The sequence below is a fragment of the Carica papaya genome, chromosome 7 (assembly GCF_054855325.1).
Source record: "Carica papaya isolate Zhongbai chromosome 7, ASM5485532v1, whole genome shotgun sequence".
Classification (NCBI taxonomy): Eukaryota; Viridiplantae; Streptophyta; class Magnoliopsida; order Brassicales; family Caricaceae; genus Carica; species Carica papaya.
Window position 1 is genome coordinate 28,371,011 of NC_142315.1, and position 16,771 is coordinate 28,387,781.

A 16,771-nucleotide genomic window follows, 5' to 3' on the forward strand; every position below is an offset into this window, starting at 1 on the left:
ATACTTCCATGAAGAACTTGACATTATAATAAAAGTATATAGAAGTAGTGTGTCAAAATATGTTTAGTCACTGTCAAGTTGCTTAATCCAGTGAAACTTGGAAGTTGGCGAGGACCAAAAGTATTAACCTGAGATTTACATGATTCAGATCTCTCAGTTAGAGTCATGGACGATTAATATTCCTTTTCGAAGCCTTAGCGTTATTCCAGCATAGAGGACCATCATTGACTCGAAGATCCATCATGGTAATGTGACTTGTCCTGTGATTGCACTGAATTCCTCTTTCGTCTGCAGCATCCTTTTTCTCATCCTCGCTCCACCAAATAAGATAGATGTCCATATCTATCTTCAAGCTCTTCTTCGATCCCAAGCGGCTCTTGTCTCTCACTCTCTATGCAGAACTGCATAAAATCATATTTTATCCAACCTTAAGTATACAATTGAATTCGTTAGGAAATTATGTTAAATAAGAAAAAAAAAAAAAAAAATGCCTGGCAGATTCAGGGATCACCGCACGCCAAAATCCTGACTCTATGCAGGGAGAAGGCGACGGCGACGAAGGATCCACGTGCTCTCCCCGCCGATGGCGGATTCCAATAAGGAGCTTGATGAAAATGAGGCATGCCTCAGGCCGCTCAGCATGCAGTATTGCTCTGGAGATGGAAGAGCAGGGAATTTGGGAAGTATCTGGAGAAAATTTAAAAAGGTTAGTGGAAAACATGCTTGGCGCGAATCCAGACGCATTGAATTTATAGGAGGGAAAATTAGATTTGCTGCTCGCTGACCTCGGCGATGATTGGTCAACGAAATTAACGAGCTGGATTAATCCGGCTCCTGGTTATGAGTAGACCGGATCAAGAATAATTAGACTACCTACCTTTTCGGGTTGGTGTGAACCCGAATCCGGGTTCGGTTCGGTCCAAAACATTTATAAAAATAAAATAATGAAAACAATAAGATAGTTACTAAAAAATAATAAAAAAATTAATAAATCTCATCAAAATAATAATAATAATAATAATATAAAAGATAATCAAATTATTAACAAAATTTGACAAAATAATTTTACGTTTTATATAAAAAATATATATTTATTCCTTTTGTTATAGAATATTATTTATTTAATTTTTAATGAACTATATATTTAACTTTAACACTAATAATATTTTAAGGTTAAAAATTATTTGAAATTTATTTTTAAAAATTAATTTTTAGTACAATGTAAAATGTATAACCATAATAAAAAATTTTAATGTTATATTAAATTTAGATAATACATTTCAAATTATATTAATTAAAAATTGTATTATTCTAATTTAAGTAAGCAAAAATTATAGTTAATTTCTTGACATATTCAAATAATATTTTTTAATTTGATATTTTCGCTAATAATCTACCTTTGAGATGGTCATTTTGGTCACTATAAAAACATATATAATTATATGTTATTAAATTATGTAATTTATAATTATTAACAAAAATTACACTGCTTAATTGAAATTTTATTAATAAAAATTAAATAAAAATTTAAAAATTATTGTTTGAATATATGGATTTTAACTGAGTCAATTAATTTTTTTATTTAAAATAATTTATAAAATAATGTTTAATAGAATTAAATTAGTTCAATTTTGTAAATAACACTGATAGTCGTGAGTCAACGGAGGCGGTGCGGCGTGGGAACATTTGTTGGTCACCGCCGCGTCCGAGTCAAACTGGGCATGAAATTCCCAAAATACCCTTCTCCACTGAGACACCCCCTATATAAACACACAGAAAAGTTTCAGGGTTCAAAATTGTTTCATTTTTTTTTTCTTTCGTCTCCATATCATTTTCTTTTCTCTTTTTTTTTTTTCGTCTTCTTATTTTCTAGGAGTTTTCAAGCCTCGAGGAAAAACAGGTATGTCGAATCGAATTCGTTTAATGATTGATTCTCAAAAGCTTTCGATTTGTTTTTGGTTTTATCCGGCCTAGATTTAGGAAACTGAAACAGTGCTGTTTCTCGCGATCCCTTCCCCCTTACCTGATGCATCGACAAAAGCCATTTCGGAAAATTGAAAAGAACGAGAAGGGGAATCCGATAGAAAGAGATTAAGAGAGAAATCGGAGAAGAGAAAAAAGAGAGAGATTAGGGTTTTTTGGGAGGTTTGAGGATAAAAAGGCTGAGAAGGAGAAGTGTCAGGGGAAAACGATCGAAAAGAGGATGAGATGCGAGTAGAATATACACATATAGCAGAATTTAGGTTAAATTGTATCATCTCTTGGTATATTTAAGTTACTATCACATGTACGAATCTTTAGAGAGAAAAAAAGCCTAGCGTGTAAGTTTGCTGGGGCCTGATCTCGTGAATGGTATTGAACATTTGCAGGAAAACGAAAGGAAGTTTGGCTTTGTATTTATGTGATGGAGTTCTTGTGACGTGTTTTTAGTCAGTATTGAATGATTGTTTGTGCTTAATATTTGAATGACTCATCTATCTCTATATCAGTTGTATAATCTTTCTAGTTTTATTTTGTTGAGATTGAAAATCTTGGTTTAGTAATTGCCTTTTGTCTCATTGAACTGCATGTTTGTGGATGATGACAGAGGTGAAAATTGTAGTATTATATATTTGCGATGTCTCATTATCATTACTTGTATCAACATTTATTTACATGTTAATTTTTTATTCGCTCGAATTTCAGCTTCTTACTAATGGAAAATTTTGATTACTGAAAAGTCCCAAAAAAGGATGATCTTCTGTTTATCGCTTCTTTATCTAATAGCATTAACTGAATGCATGTGCTAGGACTATTTTCTTTTCTTTCTTGTGAGGATGTGTAAGTAGAAGTTGACCTTGAATAATTGACTCACAATAGGGGTATCATATCATCTTTGGGTGTTGAGACTTTTCTTGGATGGGTTTGACGTAGCAAATTTATTGGAAATACGGACGGAAGTTTCATTGTGCATTTATATGATGAAATTCTTGTAAAGTGTTTCTAAGTCAAGATTTTGCTGGATGGCGAATATTATTTTGAATTTGAAAGCTTTCCTTATATGTAAAAACCCCACCAGATGGTTAATGGAGATGCATGTTAAGAGTTTTAGCTCTCTTTAGTAAGAGTTATCTAACATATAAGAGTTCACGAACCTAGCAGAAAGTAGGTTAAATCGTAAATTAAAAATCATAAATTGAAAGATAGCAGAATGTTCGAGGTTGCAGGATTGGGATTCTTTCCTTGAACATTATTTGCATTACATATTCTCAAGGAAATAAAAAGAAGTTTGACCGTCCATTTACATGACTTAATCATCTGGATTCTGTTTTAGTCAATACTGTGCTGGATGATTAATCATTAATAATCTTGATAGCTTTCCTTTAATATATTTGTCCTTTATTGTATGGTTGCTGGAGATGCCTGTTTAGGAGATCGAACTCATCTTAAAACAAAAAACTTCCATATGTGACTTGAAGTTGGGGTTAAATTATCTCATTGCTTGGTGGGGAAATGGGGATATATTCCTGAATTGAACATGGGTGGTCGGCAGGCAGGGGTTTCTGCCTTGACCTCTCCTGTTGCCATCCATATTTGGAAGTTTAGATTTTGTATTAGTTTTTTTTCAAAATTTTGGTGTTTTTAGTTATTGATTTAGCTTGGTTTATTTGCAGGATACTAATATGCTAGAACAGTTGCTTATTTTTACTAGAGGAGGGTTAATCCTGTGGACGTGCAAAGAGCTTGGCAATGCTTTGAAGGGATCGCCCATTGAAACTCTAATCCGTTCCTGCCTCTTGGAGGAAAGGTCTGGGGCAGCATCTTATAATTATGATGCTCCAGGTGCTGCTTACACCCTCAAGTGGACATTCCATAACGAGCTTGGTCTCGTTTTTGTTGCTGTTTATCAGCGGATTCTCCACCTGCTCTATGTGGATGATTTACTTTCAATGGTTAAGCATGAGTTCTCCAAGATTTATGACCCGAAAAGGACTGAATATAATGATTTTGATGAGATGTTTAGGCAGCTTCGCATGGAGGCAGAAGCTCGAACTGAGGAACTGAAAAAATCAAAGCAACTGATTAAGCCTGTAAACAGCAGGAAGCAAGGACAGTTACAAAAAGCTGGATTTGAAGGAGGGAAAAGGAATAAAAGCGAATTTGGCTCTGGGAATGACGGTGGGGATGGTGATAGCGCCAAAGTCACCGGTGGCAATCATACCAACATGGAAAAATCTAGGGTAACAGCTGTTACTAATGGTAAAGAAAATACTGGTTCCAACATTGGAGCTTTTGATGTAAGTAAACTTCAGAAATTAAGAAGTAAAGGTGGGAAGAAAAAAGACACTATTACTAACAAGGAGGACTCTAAGGTGGACATGAAGAAAAAGGCAACAAAGAAGAACAGGGTTTGGGATGATTCGCCTCCAGAATCAAAATTGGATTTTACAGATCCCATGGCCGAAGATAGTTACGACCACATAGATGTTGTGGCAGCAGATCAAGGTGAAAGTATGATGGACAAAGAAGAGATTCTCAGTAGTGAAAGTGAAACTGAAGGCGATGAGGATATGGGGAACGATAACAAGCCTGAAGCGAAGAAAAAGGGGTGGTTTTCTTCTATGTTCCAGAGGTAATTATTTATATGTATATATATTGATTGTTCTGTTTAGATTTTATTTTTTGAGTTGCATCTGCTGTCTTCAAATGTTTATTGCTGTAAATACGTGTGTACTTTCTTTTACCATTGTGCCTCATTTTTGCTGGTTTCTGGTTATGGAACTTTGAGCGTTACATTTTCTGGTGCTCCGACTCTTGTCAATTGAGCTAGTCTTTTGATAATGAGATTGAATCTTAGTTCAACCTGTGATTGTTATTTGTGAATATTCGGGAAGTCAATGGGTTACTGAATATTTGAAATTTAACCCCCTTGAGTTGAATTAAAGCTGCATCCTGGTATAGGGTAATGGGACTTCTCTGTTGCATTATGAAGGGTATTTCTAAAGCATATGATAATTGCGATATTGATTTTACTTTTCTGTCTCATCTGTACTTGGAGCTCACGTTAATATATGATCGTAACTTATTTCTCATTTTTTGCTTGTGCCCAGTATTGCAGGCAAGGCAAACTTGGAGAAGGCAGATTTGGAACCGGCTCTGAAAGCTCTTAAGGATAGGCTCATGACCAAGAACGTGGTATGTCTTTTTGTCTTTTACTTTTTTTGCTTTTAGAATTATCCTCAGTATTGCCGGATCTGTAGCAGTATTCTCAGTATTTGGCAACTGCAGGCTGAGGAGATAGCTGAGAAGCTTTGTGAATCTGTAGCAGCAAGTCTTGAAGGCAAAAAACTGGCTTCATTTACGAGGATATCTTCAACTGTACAGGTTTGTAACTTTTACCGTTTTGTTTCAATATGACCTGTTTAAAATCTTGATTTCCTCAGCTTTTTTTTACGTCTAAATTCACTGTCGTGATTACATTTTGACTGCAGGCAGCAATGGAAGAAGCACTTATCCGTATCTTAACTCCTAAGCGCTCTATTGACATTCTGAGGGATGTGCAAGCTGCTAAGGAGCTTGGAAAACCATATGTTGTTGTTTTCGTTGGGGTTAATGGAGTTGGGAAATCTACCAACCTAGCCAAGGTTTTGATAAGTCTGTTTTATTCTGCATTTTCCATTATTTAAAGAACATTCTTTCATTACTGGGCTAACTGAAAAATGTCATTGCAGGTGGCATACTGGCTTCTGCATCATAAGGTTAGCGTTATGATGGCTGCTTGTGACACATTCCGTTCAGGAGCTGTTGAGCAGCTGCGAACTCATGCACGAAGGCTGCAGGTAATGCATGAGTTTGACATTTTAACTTCTATTCATATTATTCATATGAAATAGATATTCTTCGACGGAGCTGGGTATTAAAAATGAATTTTTCGAATGAACATGGTAGATCCCAATATTTGAGAAGGGTTATGAGAAGGATCCAGCCATTGTAGCTAAGGAAGCAATACAGGAAGCAACTCGGAGTGGTTCAGATGTTGTTTTGGTTGACACAGCTGGTCGGATGCAGGTATCGACCAACATTCATGTTAATGTTTAGCACTTAACTAGTTTTTTTTTCCATTTTCTGATACAAGCAGTTAATGATTGCTTGTATTGCTGTTTGAAGTAGGTTTTCCTTCAATTTCTTAAAAAAATGAATTGTTTTAAGAAGTTTGCTTCCTCTTTAAGTATTTGTTCTTGAAATGGCTGAACAAATCTTTCAAGAGCAATTATGAACAAAGATAAACTCTGAACTTGTTGTATGCTTGTCAGGATAACGAGCCTTTAATGAGAGCTCTTTCAAAGCTCATTTATCTCAACAATCCCGATCTAGTCTTGTTTGTTGGAGAGGCACTCGTTGGAAATGATGCAGTTGATCAGCTGTCAAAGTTTAATCAAGTTAAGTTTCGTAGTCAACTCACTGTTATTGCCTTGTTACAATGGTATTAGTTTCCGGAAGGGGTCGTCAGCTAGTATTTAACTTGCAGATCAAGTCCACTGTTAAACTCTCTATGGGGAGACTACAAATATTTCCTTTGTGAATTTTTTAATTTTAACATATAGATGGTCTGCATCTAATTAAATCAGAGAGATATTTGATCTCAAATAAAGACAAGCTATCACTAGAATATTTGGTTGTTGAATTTTTATTTTTAAAAAAACTATTAACATAGTTTTTCTTGCTTTCTGGCAGAAATTAGCTGATCTCTCAACCTCATCTAATCCCAGACTGATAGATGGTATTTTGCTCACCAAGTTTGACACAATTGATGACAAGGTAAAAAATTTTGTATGGTGGGAAGCTTTGCGTTGAGAATATTACTCAATTTTTAATGTGCACCTGATGATGTTATAGGTTGGAGCGGCATTATCAATGGTTTACATATCTGGAGCTCCAGTGATGTTTGTCGGCTGTGGACAATCATACACCGATCTGAAGAAGCTTCAGGTGAAGTCCATTGCCAAGACTCTCCTGAAATGAGAACATTTTATTGCTGGACTCAGAAGAAAAAAGTAACTAGAACTCTTTTTCAAGAGGAGGTCAGGTATTGAACTTTGGAAAAAAAAAATCCCTGCAGTTTACTTTTACAGATCTCTTCAGTTGACTTTTGAGGTTTTTTCATGTTTGCTTGTGTATTCTGGAAGGTTTCATCAGTTGAATTATTGGGAATGTGTCTTTTTCTTTCCTTCCTTTGTTTAAAAATGGTTCTTTTTTGTTTTTCCAAGATAGCTTGATATTTCATGAGTTTACTAAATGATTGACGGGCAGATTCTTCGTAAGTACTTAAAACTAAATCAGATTTCTTTTTAGATGTAAAGCTAAGTCTTATTAAGAAACTTAGCGTCCACAAAACGATAATTGGAGGTTTCTTTCCAAATTCTTGTGAGACTTACCAGAAGAAGTGTGTGATGAAATATTGGAAAAGAAAGAAAAAAGATAAGGCCCACATTTGTTTCATCGTGTGCATGTACACTACATTTATTCTGTGCGTCAATTTTTCATTTCTGAAATTGGTACCGAACTATCAACGATGTCATTTTGTTTGTTGCTGAACTTCGATTATTTGATCAGCTGTGCTTGTAGATCTCCAGATTAGTGGATATATCTAATATATATGTGTTTGTATATGTACATTATCTGTTCTCACTTCTTGTTGTAACAGCAACACCATTAATTGCATGCTTTACATATATCCATTAAGTTTAAGTCATTAGCATGGTGTAATTACTGTGTTGATCCTGAGAATATCATTTAGAACTGGGTACCATGTTGGCATTATTGGATGACATTAAACCTAAACTACATAATATTACCAAAAAATCAATAATTAAGAGCAATGGGTTATAACTATTTAATCCAATATTAGTTACAGTGTAAGTTCATGTATTTCATTATTTGATTCTGGTTTTTGTCTCTTTATAATCTTTATGGTGATCTTTCATTTAATCGTGTCAAACATATTGGATTATGTAATTTCCAAGTTACTTATTATTTTGGACCGAGTTATATTATTGTTGATCAAATTCTAAGTATCTAAATACAGTTGGTTTCGAGAAAACGTATAGAAGTTGTACTGATCTACAAAATACCGTCTCTGTTTTCACCTTAAAAACAAAAGGTAAAAAAGTACAAAAGTAAAAAAGTGAAAAGATTTTTTTAAGAAAGGGAGAAAAGTAAAACTGTGAATCTACTAACTCCATAAAATATTCCGAGTGATTATATTTTTTCTTTATGACAATCTTATGTAATTATTCGTAAATTACTTAAAAGTCTGTTGACAAATTATTGCTTTTGATTTCTTATTGTAAATCATGTTTTAAACATCTTTGATTTTTTTTAATTAAATTCGTTTTAAATCTTTCAATTAGTGTTGCACGAACAGTGTGGCTTCAAAAAAAAAATTAGTGTGTGTGGCAATTATAACGTTTTTCTTGTGCCTATAAAGTCATGAATAAATTTGTGATGTTACGCTTTCTCTATGAAAAATATTTAATGATTAAATTAACAATTTCATTAAATTCTGATAAGATATAAGTGAAAAAAAAGAAGATAAAGCTTACTTGCATAAATTGTCACAAAATAACTCCGAAAATTTCAAATGAAATAAATCGTAAATTAAGTGCGAAAATGAAAATTAATAGTTAGGGTTTATATTTTTTACGCAATAACTTAAAGTATCGAAGTATGAATACGGAAATGATCTTTTTCAAAAAAATACGAAAAATTAAAGAAATAATCAGAAAATAAATAAAATTGGTATTCTACTCGCAAGCCTCTTGCAGATCGGGCTCTAGGTTCTGATTTTCTTGATATGAAATTGTTAATAGATGAATGAGTTACACTAGTTCAGTAAGAATATCACGCTACTCTCCGACACAGAAATGAAGGTTTGTAGAAATAATGAAAACGACTAATGGGACTCCTAATTTAACAAAATCGTTTATCATAAATAAAATCATTTACCGTCTACTTACCGTAGCGAGATTTACAAGAACAACCTATGGAATCTATGACATAGCATATTTTATAATTTCTTATGCAATTGGTTGGCATAATAATTTTCTCTTTTATTAACCTACTGATATTTGTGGGGGTTTATAGGGATGTCCCCACAATACGTAAACTATTTTCTTTAACATTTTCAATTAACGAGTCGTCCCCATAACTCGTCCGGTATGAGCGTCAAACTATTAAACTTCAATACCCCGTCCGACATGAGGGTGAAACGGGCCGTCCCCATACCCCGTTCGGTATGAGTGCTAAATTACCAAATCTCGATACTCCGTCCGGTATGAGTCAACATTCACTGTAGGATTCCTTATATATCTGGTCCGTCCGCCATCTCTCAGGATATCCAGTAAGGCTATTGTTTCATCAATTCACTTAATCACATAATTTTTTGTTTACCTTTAATTTTCAGTTTTCCAATTGAACCGTAATAACATAAAATAAACAATACATGCATTCAAAACTATAAAATCGATCAATCAGATACTATCATGCATTCAAACTCTAAAATTAATCAACATAATCAATAGTGAATAATTTTCAGTTTTATCTCCATTAGAAACCCATAATTAATTATAAATATTTTTTAAATTGCATGAAACACCGTACTATTGTCAATTTGACTTCAATTCTATAATAGAAAATAGAGTTAGCGATTTTTACTCGAATTGATGCCTGAAATGTTAAACTTATTGACTGCGCTTACTTGCAGTCCCTTAGTTCTCTAAATTTTTCTTCAGGGATTAAAATGCGCTACAAATACTTATAAATATTAAAAAAAAAAAAAAACTCAAAATCAGTCTCAGGACCTCTTTTTAGCTAATTTTGGAATTCCGTCATGGCGGATCCGCCGTGCTCTGGCGACAGCACCGCCGCCTGCAGTGGTGGTTTGCCTCAAGTCAGCTATTTTCGTCCGATTTTGCATCAATTCCTGCAAGAAAACACGTTAAGGGACATCGGTTGGCTGAAAAAATAAAAAATCGAACTCACTGGCAGCGGAGTTTTCTGGCGCGACGACTCTGCCAGCTCACCTTTGCGGTTGGGTGTTTTGCTTTGGTCAACCTGTAAAGAAAGAAACGGTGATTACAATGGTGGAAGAATGACGGAGAACAGGAATCGGGAAGGCCTCATCGGAGGCAATTTTTACAATTTTTCGTTGCGGCACTGCCGGACTTTGTCGCAGTTTTGGACTAATCCGCTGATCTTTTTGCTCCGATTTGGTTATGGGGTGTTTAAATTTGAATTTCGAGCAATGAAGGAAATTTTTATCTCTTTTGGCAGTCGAAAGTGGCTCTGGCGCAGCGACGGGTGGTGGCAGCTGGGTCTTCTTCTCCGGCGGGGGAGTCTGGCGGCTAGGGTTAGGGTTTGGTGTGAAGAGAGTTATTTATATTCATCCTTTTTTTATCTGGGCCGTCCATCGCGTTTGATTTATACTGTCAAATTGCGATTAAATAGGGAGTGAATCTGAGTCGTTCATCGAGATCTGATCTGAACTGTCCGATCATATTTAAATAGGAAGTGGATTTGGACCGTTGATCGCATTTAAATCTGACCGTCCGATCACGTCTGGGGAGGAAATGCATTCGGACCGTTCGTGTGCGCGTGAGTGAATTTGGGTCGTCCAATCGCGGACACGCGGATTGCCCGCGTGGCCTCTCGTCATCGTCCCTTGCCATGTAGTAACGGGGAAAAAAAAAGAAAGAAACGACGTCATTTTGAGATGGACAGGCAGGATGAGAGAAAAAAAAGAAAAAAAAAGAGAAAAGAGGAAAAGAAAAAATGGAAGAAAGAAAAGAAAAGAGAAAAGAGAAAAGAAGAAAAAGGAGGAAAGGAAAGAAAAGAGAGAAGAGAGATCAAGGGAAAAAGAAGGTGAGAAAGAGAGAGAGAGAGAGAGAGAGAAGAGTCGGAGCGGAGAGAAGTGAGAAGAAAGAGAGAGGAGGAGACAGAGGATGGTGACAGAGCAAGCCAAAGGAAGGAGAAAAATGGAGACGGGAGGCGGAGAGGAGCGAGAAGAGAGAGAAAGGAGGAAACAGAGGACGGTGACAGAGCAAGCCAAACGAAAGAGGAAAATGGAAACGGGAGATACAGTAAACTCCAAGTTTCATGCATTGGTTGATGTAATTTGAAATTTTGACCGTAGGTGGAGGATTTTGTGTGAGTAAGAGTGGAGGTATGTGGAGGAGGCCGCGGAAGGAGAAAGAAGAAGGAATATGGAGCGTGAGGGAGGTCCGTGAAGGAGAGTATGAGCAGGGTATATGGAGGAGGCTAAGCCTCGAGGGAGGAGAAAAGAAGGAGTGCGGTGTGGGAGTGAGGTTCGTGAGAGGAAGGAGATCGTGTGTGAGCGTGAATGGAGGCTTATGGAGGAGGCTGCGGAAGGAGCGAAAGGAAGGTGTGGAGCGTGTGAGTGAGGTTTGTAAGAGGGAGGAGATTTGTGTGAGCACGAATGGAGGTTTATGGAGGGGACCGCGAGAGGAAATAGAGGAATGAACGTGGTATGTGAGTGAGGTCCGTGTGGGAGAGAGGATTCTGTGTGAGTATTAGGGGAGGTATGAGGAGAAGTCCACGGGAGGAGTGAGAGGGAGGAATGCAGTGTGTGAGTGAGGTCCGTGAGAGAGAGAGGTGATTTGGGGATTTGAGAGTGGAGTATCTAGAGTAGGCCGTAGAGGGAGAGAGATGAAGGGATTTGATGAGTGAGGTGGATATTTGTAAGAGAGGAAGTAGTGTGTGGATGTAAAAAATTTAGGAGGAATAAAGAGAGGCCATATAGCGTGGGTTTGAAGTGTCGAACTAGAGGTGTGTGGGTGTAGTTGTGTAGGGCGAGGGGATGAGTGGTGTAGTTGTGTGGTGTGAGGGTAGAGGTTGTATATAGGTTGGTATAGCTACTGTAAATTAGGTAGTTGGTAAGGGAACATTACTGGTGTGGATGTGTTAAGTATTAGTGTGTGTCTTATGGGAAGACGCGTGTGGTTTAGGTATACAGGTTAAAGGTATAGGAGAGTTTCAAGATAAGGTAGTGGAGTAAGGACAGAATGATATTATTTTTGGGTTGGTAGCATTAGGGGATGCCGATATTGGTTGTCGATACTTAGAAGAAGTAAGTTGATCGCCGATGGTGGTGATGGTCGAGAGACTCTGACCGGAAGGGGTTTGGTTCCCGATATTGGTGACGAGAAAGAACGGTATTTGGGTGTGTGCGTTGTAACGGCCCCGGAAAGTATTAAAAAAGAAATGAGTATTTAAATATATCGAATGCGGAAGCGAGATCAAAATTTCAGTTAACATCCCTTACACGAAAAAAAACCCAAAAAACGTACTTAAAATATAAAAGGTTAAACTAACTAAGAAAGAAAACTCGAAAATAAACTATGCGTATGACTACAGAGTCTCTAGGCATCCCCTTCGTCGTCCTCCTGCGGAACGGGCTCGGGAACCATGTCTTCCTGATCTGAAATGGTTAATTAAGGAGTGAGCTACACTAGCCCAGTAAGAACATCACGATATCTCACCGTCACGGAGATAAAGGTGGGTAGAAAACCACAAAAAGACCAATGGAGCATAATTTACAATAAACTCGTTTATTAACAACAAAACCTTTTATCAATAATAAAACTTTTACCATCCACTTACCTTGGTGGAATTTATGAAAAACAATATGAGAAAAACAATAACATTATCATAATCATTGAATAATCTAAGCTGTGAAACATAACACTTATCACGCCTCTTGTAATTCAATCATTGTACAACATATCTTTTTTTTTCATTTACCAGCCTACTAGTATCCGTGGGGGTCCATAGGGGTTCCGCTACCCGTTAACCTTTAACATTCATAATCAGTTTCCAGGGCCGTCCCCATACCCCGTCCGGTATGGGCGCCAAAACCATGAACCTCAATACCCCGTCCGGTATGAGGGTGAAACGGGCCGTCCCCATACCCCGTCCGGTATGGGCGCCAAAACCATAAACCTCAATACTCCGTCCGGTATGAGGGTGAAACGGGCCGTCCCCATACCCCGTCCGGTATGGGCGCCAAAACCATAAGATCTCCATACCCCGTCCGGCATGTGAGACCACAATCCCGGTAGGGTTCCCTACGGACCCGGTCCGTCCACCATCTCCCAGGATATCTAGTCAGGCTGACCCCCATAATACAATTATCAGTTTACACAATCTTTCATTTTTCCTTTTCCTCAATCAGCATCATCAATTCACATTTAAACAAGCAAATCGTAATTCATACCAAACAGACAACATACAGTATCAGTTTTTCAGTCATTCAACCCATAATTAATAAAAACGTAGTGCATGCACACAAATCTGTAAAATGAACACATCAAACCTCATTTTGCATTTAAAGCTGTAAACAGGCCAAATAACAGTAAATCATCAATCACACTAGACTCGGGCTCCATCAGCAACCTTAAGCAATTTCACACATGCGTTAATTCAAGAAATACTGTTTTATCATTTTGAACTTTAATACCGTGATAGGAAATAGGGTGAGGGGTCCTTACTTGTTTTCGGGATCCGAATACGATTCACAGTGCGCCTGCAGGCTGTCCCTAATTTTCCCCTGAATTTTTCCCGGGGAACTGAAACACGCTAACAGTACCTGCACGGGTTCCAAAAAAAATCCAAATTAGGCCCAGGGCCTCTTTCGGCCCAAATCGCAACTCCGGCACGGCGGCTCCGCCGTGCTCCGGCGACGGCGCCGCCGCTGGCGGCGGCGAGTCGCCTCGGGTTGACTGTTTTCGGCCGCTTTTGGCCGAATTCGGCCACACTCGCATTGGTCCTTGTCAGAAAACAACCCTAGGACCCTCGGGGGGCCAAAAAATCACGGAAAAGCGGAGCTTACCGGCGGCGGCGCTCTCGGGTACGGCGACTCTCCGGCGAAGTTCGTGTTTTGGTGATTTGGCTTCGGTCAACCTGTAGAGAAAAGAATGGTGATCACGGTGATATAAAAATTGCATCGAACGGAGGCCGGGAAGGGCCTCGTCAGAGGCAAAAACCGAGAGGGGGCGCGGCGGTGCCGCTGGGCTTCGGCCGCGTATTCCGGCCGTTTGGCCGGGATTTCGGCTTCGATTTGGCCATATGAGGAATCAGTGGGGAAAAACGAGTCGGGGGTATGAAATTTACCTCGATCGGCGGTCGGAAATTTCCCCGGTGCGGCGGCGAGTGGCGGCGGGTGGCGGCGGTCGGCCTCTGGTTCGTCTTCTCCGGCGAGCGGCTGGCGGCTAGGGTTTGTGGTCTGGTGTGGAGGTTCTATTTATAACCCCTTGCCTTTTGATCACAGCCGTTCATTTTGATTGAATCTGGGCCGTCCGTGCGATTGAATCTGGGCCGTCCGATCGCGTGATTGATCTGGGCCGTCGGATCGCACCCACGCGGATCGCCAACGTGGCTCCTTTTGGAGTGACGCGGTCTTGCCACGTGGCAGGCCCTGGTTGGCCGGGACTGCTGACCGGGCCTGCTGACGTGGCTGCTGACGTGGCCGCCCTTTTTTTTTTTTTTTTTTTTTTTTCTTCTCCTTTCCGGGTGCTACAACTCTCCCCCCCATAAAGAAATTTGGTCCCCAAATTTGCCTCATTACTCTTGATCAAACAGATGAGGATATTGGGCCCTAAATTCTGATTCCAGCTCCCAAGTCGCCTCCCTAGGCGTGTGGTTCTGCCACAAGACTTTTACAAATGATATTTTCCCGGTTACGGAGTATTCTGCTTTCTCGGTCCGTGATACTGACCGGTACTTCTTCATAAGAGAAGTCCTCTCGGAGTGAGAGCGGTTCATGAGCCACGACATGAGAAGGGTCCGGATTGTACTTGCGCAGCATAGATACATGAAACACATTGTGAACCCGGGAGAGCTCAGGGGGCAGTGCAAGTCTGTAGGCAGTGGTACCAATCTTGTCTAAGATTTCAAAGGGTCCAATGTATCTGGGGTTTAATTTTCCCCTTCTGCCGAACCTACTAATTCCCTTGAAGGGGGTGACTTTAAGAAACACCCGGTCACCTTTCTCAAAGGCCAGGTCCCTCCTTCGGGTATCAGCATAGCTCTTTTGCCTACTCTGAGCTGTCTGGATGTTCTTCTTGATCTTAACTATCTTGGACGTGGTTTCTTCCACTAAATCCGGGCCAAACAATCTTCTATCGCCCACTTCCTCCCAACAAATCGGTGACCTGCACGGACGCCCGTATAGCGCCTCGTATGGGGCCATGCCGATGCTTGCTTGGTAACTGTTGTTGTAGGCAAACTCTATCAGGGGTAGATGGTCGTCCCAATGGCCTCCGGAGTCAAGGACACAAGCTCGGAGCATATCCTCCAGCGTACGGATTGTCCTCTCTGATTGTCCATCGGTTTGGGGGTGGAAGGCAGTACTGAGGGACAGCTTTGTTCCCATAGCTTGCTGGAAACTATTCCAAAACCGAGAAGTGAATCTGGGATCCCTGTCGGATACCACTGTTACTGGGACCCCATGCAGTCTGACTATTTCCCGGACATACATTCTTGCCAACTTGTCCAACGAATCAGTCATTCTGATGGCCAGGAAGTGAGAAGACTTAGTGAGTCGGTCAACAATTACCCATATGGCATCGTGTCCCGATCGTGCCTTGGGTAGTCCCGATACGAAGTCCATGGTGATGTGTTCCCACTTCCATTCTGGAATCGGTAAAGGCTGAAGCAACCCCCCTGGGCGTTGATGTTCTGCTTTGACCTGCTGACATACCAAGCACTTAGATACAAAGTCGGCTATATCTCTCTTCATCCCATTCCACCAGAATCGGGGTCGCATAGTTTGGTACATTTTTGTACTTCCTGGATGCATGGCGAACCTTGAACTATGGGACTCTGTCATGATGTCTCTTTTTAATTCGGCAGAGATCTGAAATTCTGAGTTCACTCCCTGTTTTGCATCCTTCTTGCGGTTTACTAGGGCGGAGTCGATTGACTGGGCTTCCTTTATTCTTTGGATTAGCTCGGGTTGGACTGCTAGGTGGCTCAAACATGTGGCCCTCTTCAGATCTTGCAGTCGAACCTGCTGCGTAGCCCCAATGGACCTGCATTCCGAAACCATCAGATGGGCTAGGGTGCCTGCACTCTTCCTACTGAGGGCATCGGCTACTACGTTGCCCTTACCTGGATGGTATAGGATGTCACAATCATAGTCCTTGAGGAGTTCCATCCACCTTCTCTGACGCATGTTGAGATCCTTCTGAGTGAAGATGTGCTTCAAGCTCTTATGATCGGTGTAGATCTGAAAGGTCTCTCCATACAAATAATGGCGCCAGATTTTCAAGGCGTGTATGATTGCGGCAAGCTCCAAATCATGGGTAGGATAGTTCTTCTCATGATTCTTTAGCTGTCTAGACCCATATGCTATAACATTTCCATGCTGCATCAGGACACAACCCAGGCCCAGATAGGAGGCATCACTATAAACTGTATACCCTCCTGATCCACTCGGTAGAGCCAGCACGGGTGCAGTAGTCAGTCGCTTCTTCAATTCTGAAAAACTCCTTTCGCAGTTCTCATTCCAATCAAACTTTGCATTCTTCTTTGTGAGTCGGGTTAGAGGGGCCGCTAGACTGGAGAACCCTTCGACAAACCGGCGGTAATAACCCGCCATCCCTAGGAAACTGCGAATTTCCTTAACTGTTGTCAGCCTTTTCCAACCAAGTACCGCTTCAACCTTTTCGGGGTTCACCGACACCCCTTCCTTCGATATAACATGTCCTAGGAAGGC

At 39.8% G+C, this 16,771-nt stretch overlaps 1 protein-coding gene across 1 annotated transcript; it reads left to right on the plus strand.

Moving 5' to 3' along the window:
• Positions 1 to 1,792: 1,792 nt before the first annotated feature.
• Positions 1,793 to 7,207, plus strand: LOC110815664 (signal recognition particle receptor alpha subunit family protein). The gene is made up of 10 exons (XM_022043555.2): positions 1,793 to 1,900; positions 3,654 to 4,612; positions 5,091 to 5,175; positions 5,269 to 5,364; positions 5,472 to 5,624; positions 5,712 to 5,819; positions 5,929 to 6,048; positions 6,294 to 6,419; positions 6,715 to 6,798; positions 6,877 to 7,207. The coding sequence occupies exons 2-10, from the start codon at positions 3,663 to 3,665 to the stop codon at positions 7,000 to 7,002; spliced, it is 1,848 nt and encodes a 615-aa protein (XP_021899247.1). The 5' UTR covers positions 1,793 to 1,900; positions 3,654 to 3,662; the 3' UTR covers positions 7,003 to 7,207.
• Positions 7,208 to 16,771: the final 9,564 nt, after the last annotated feature.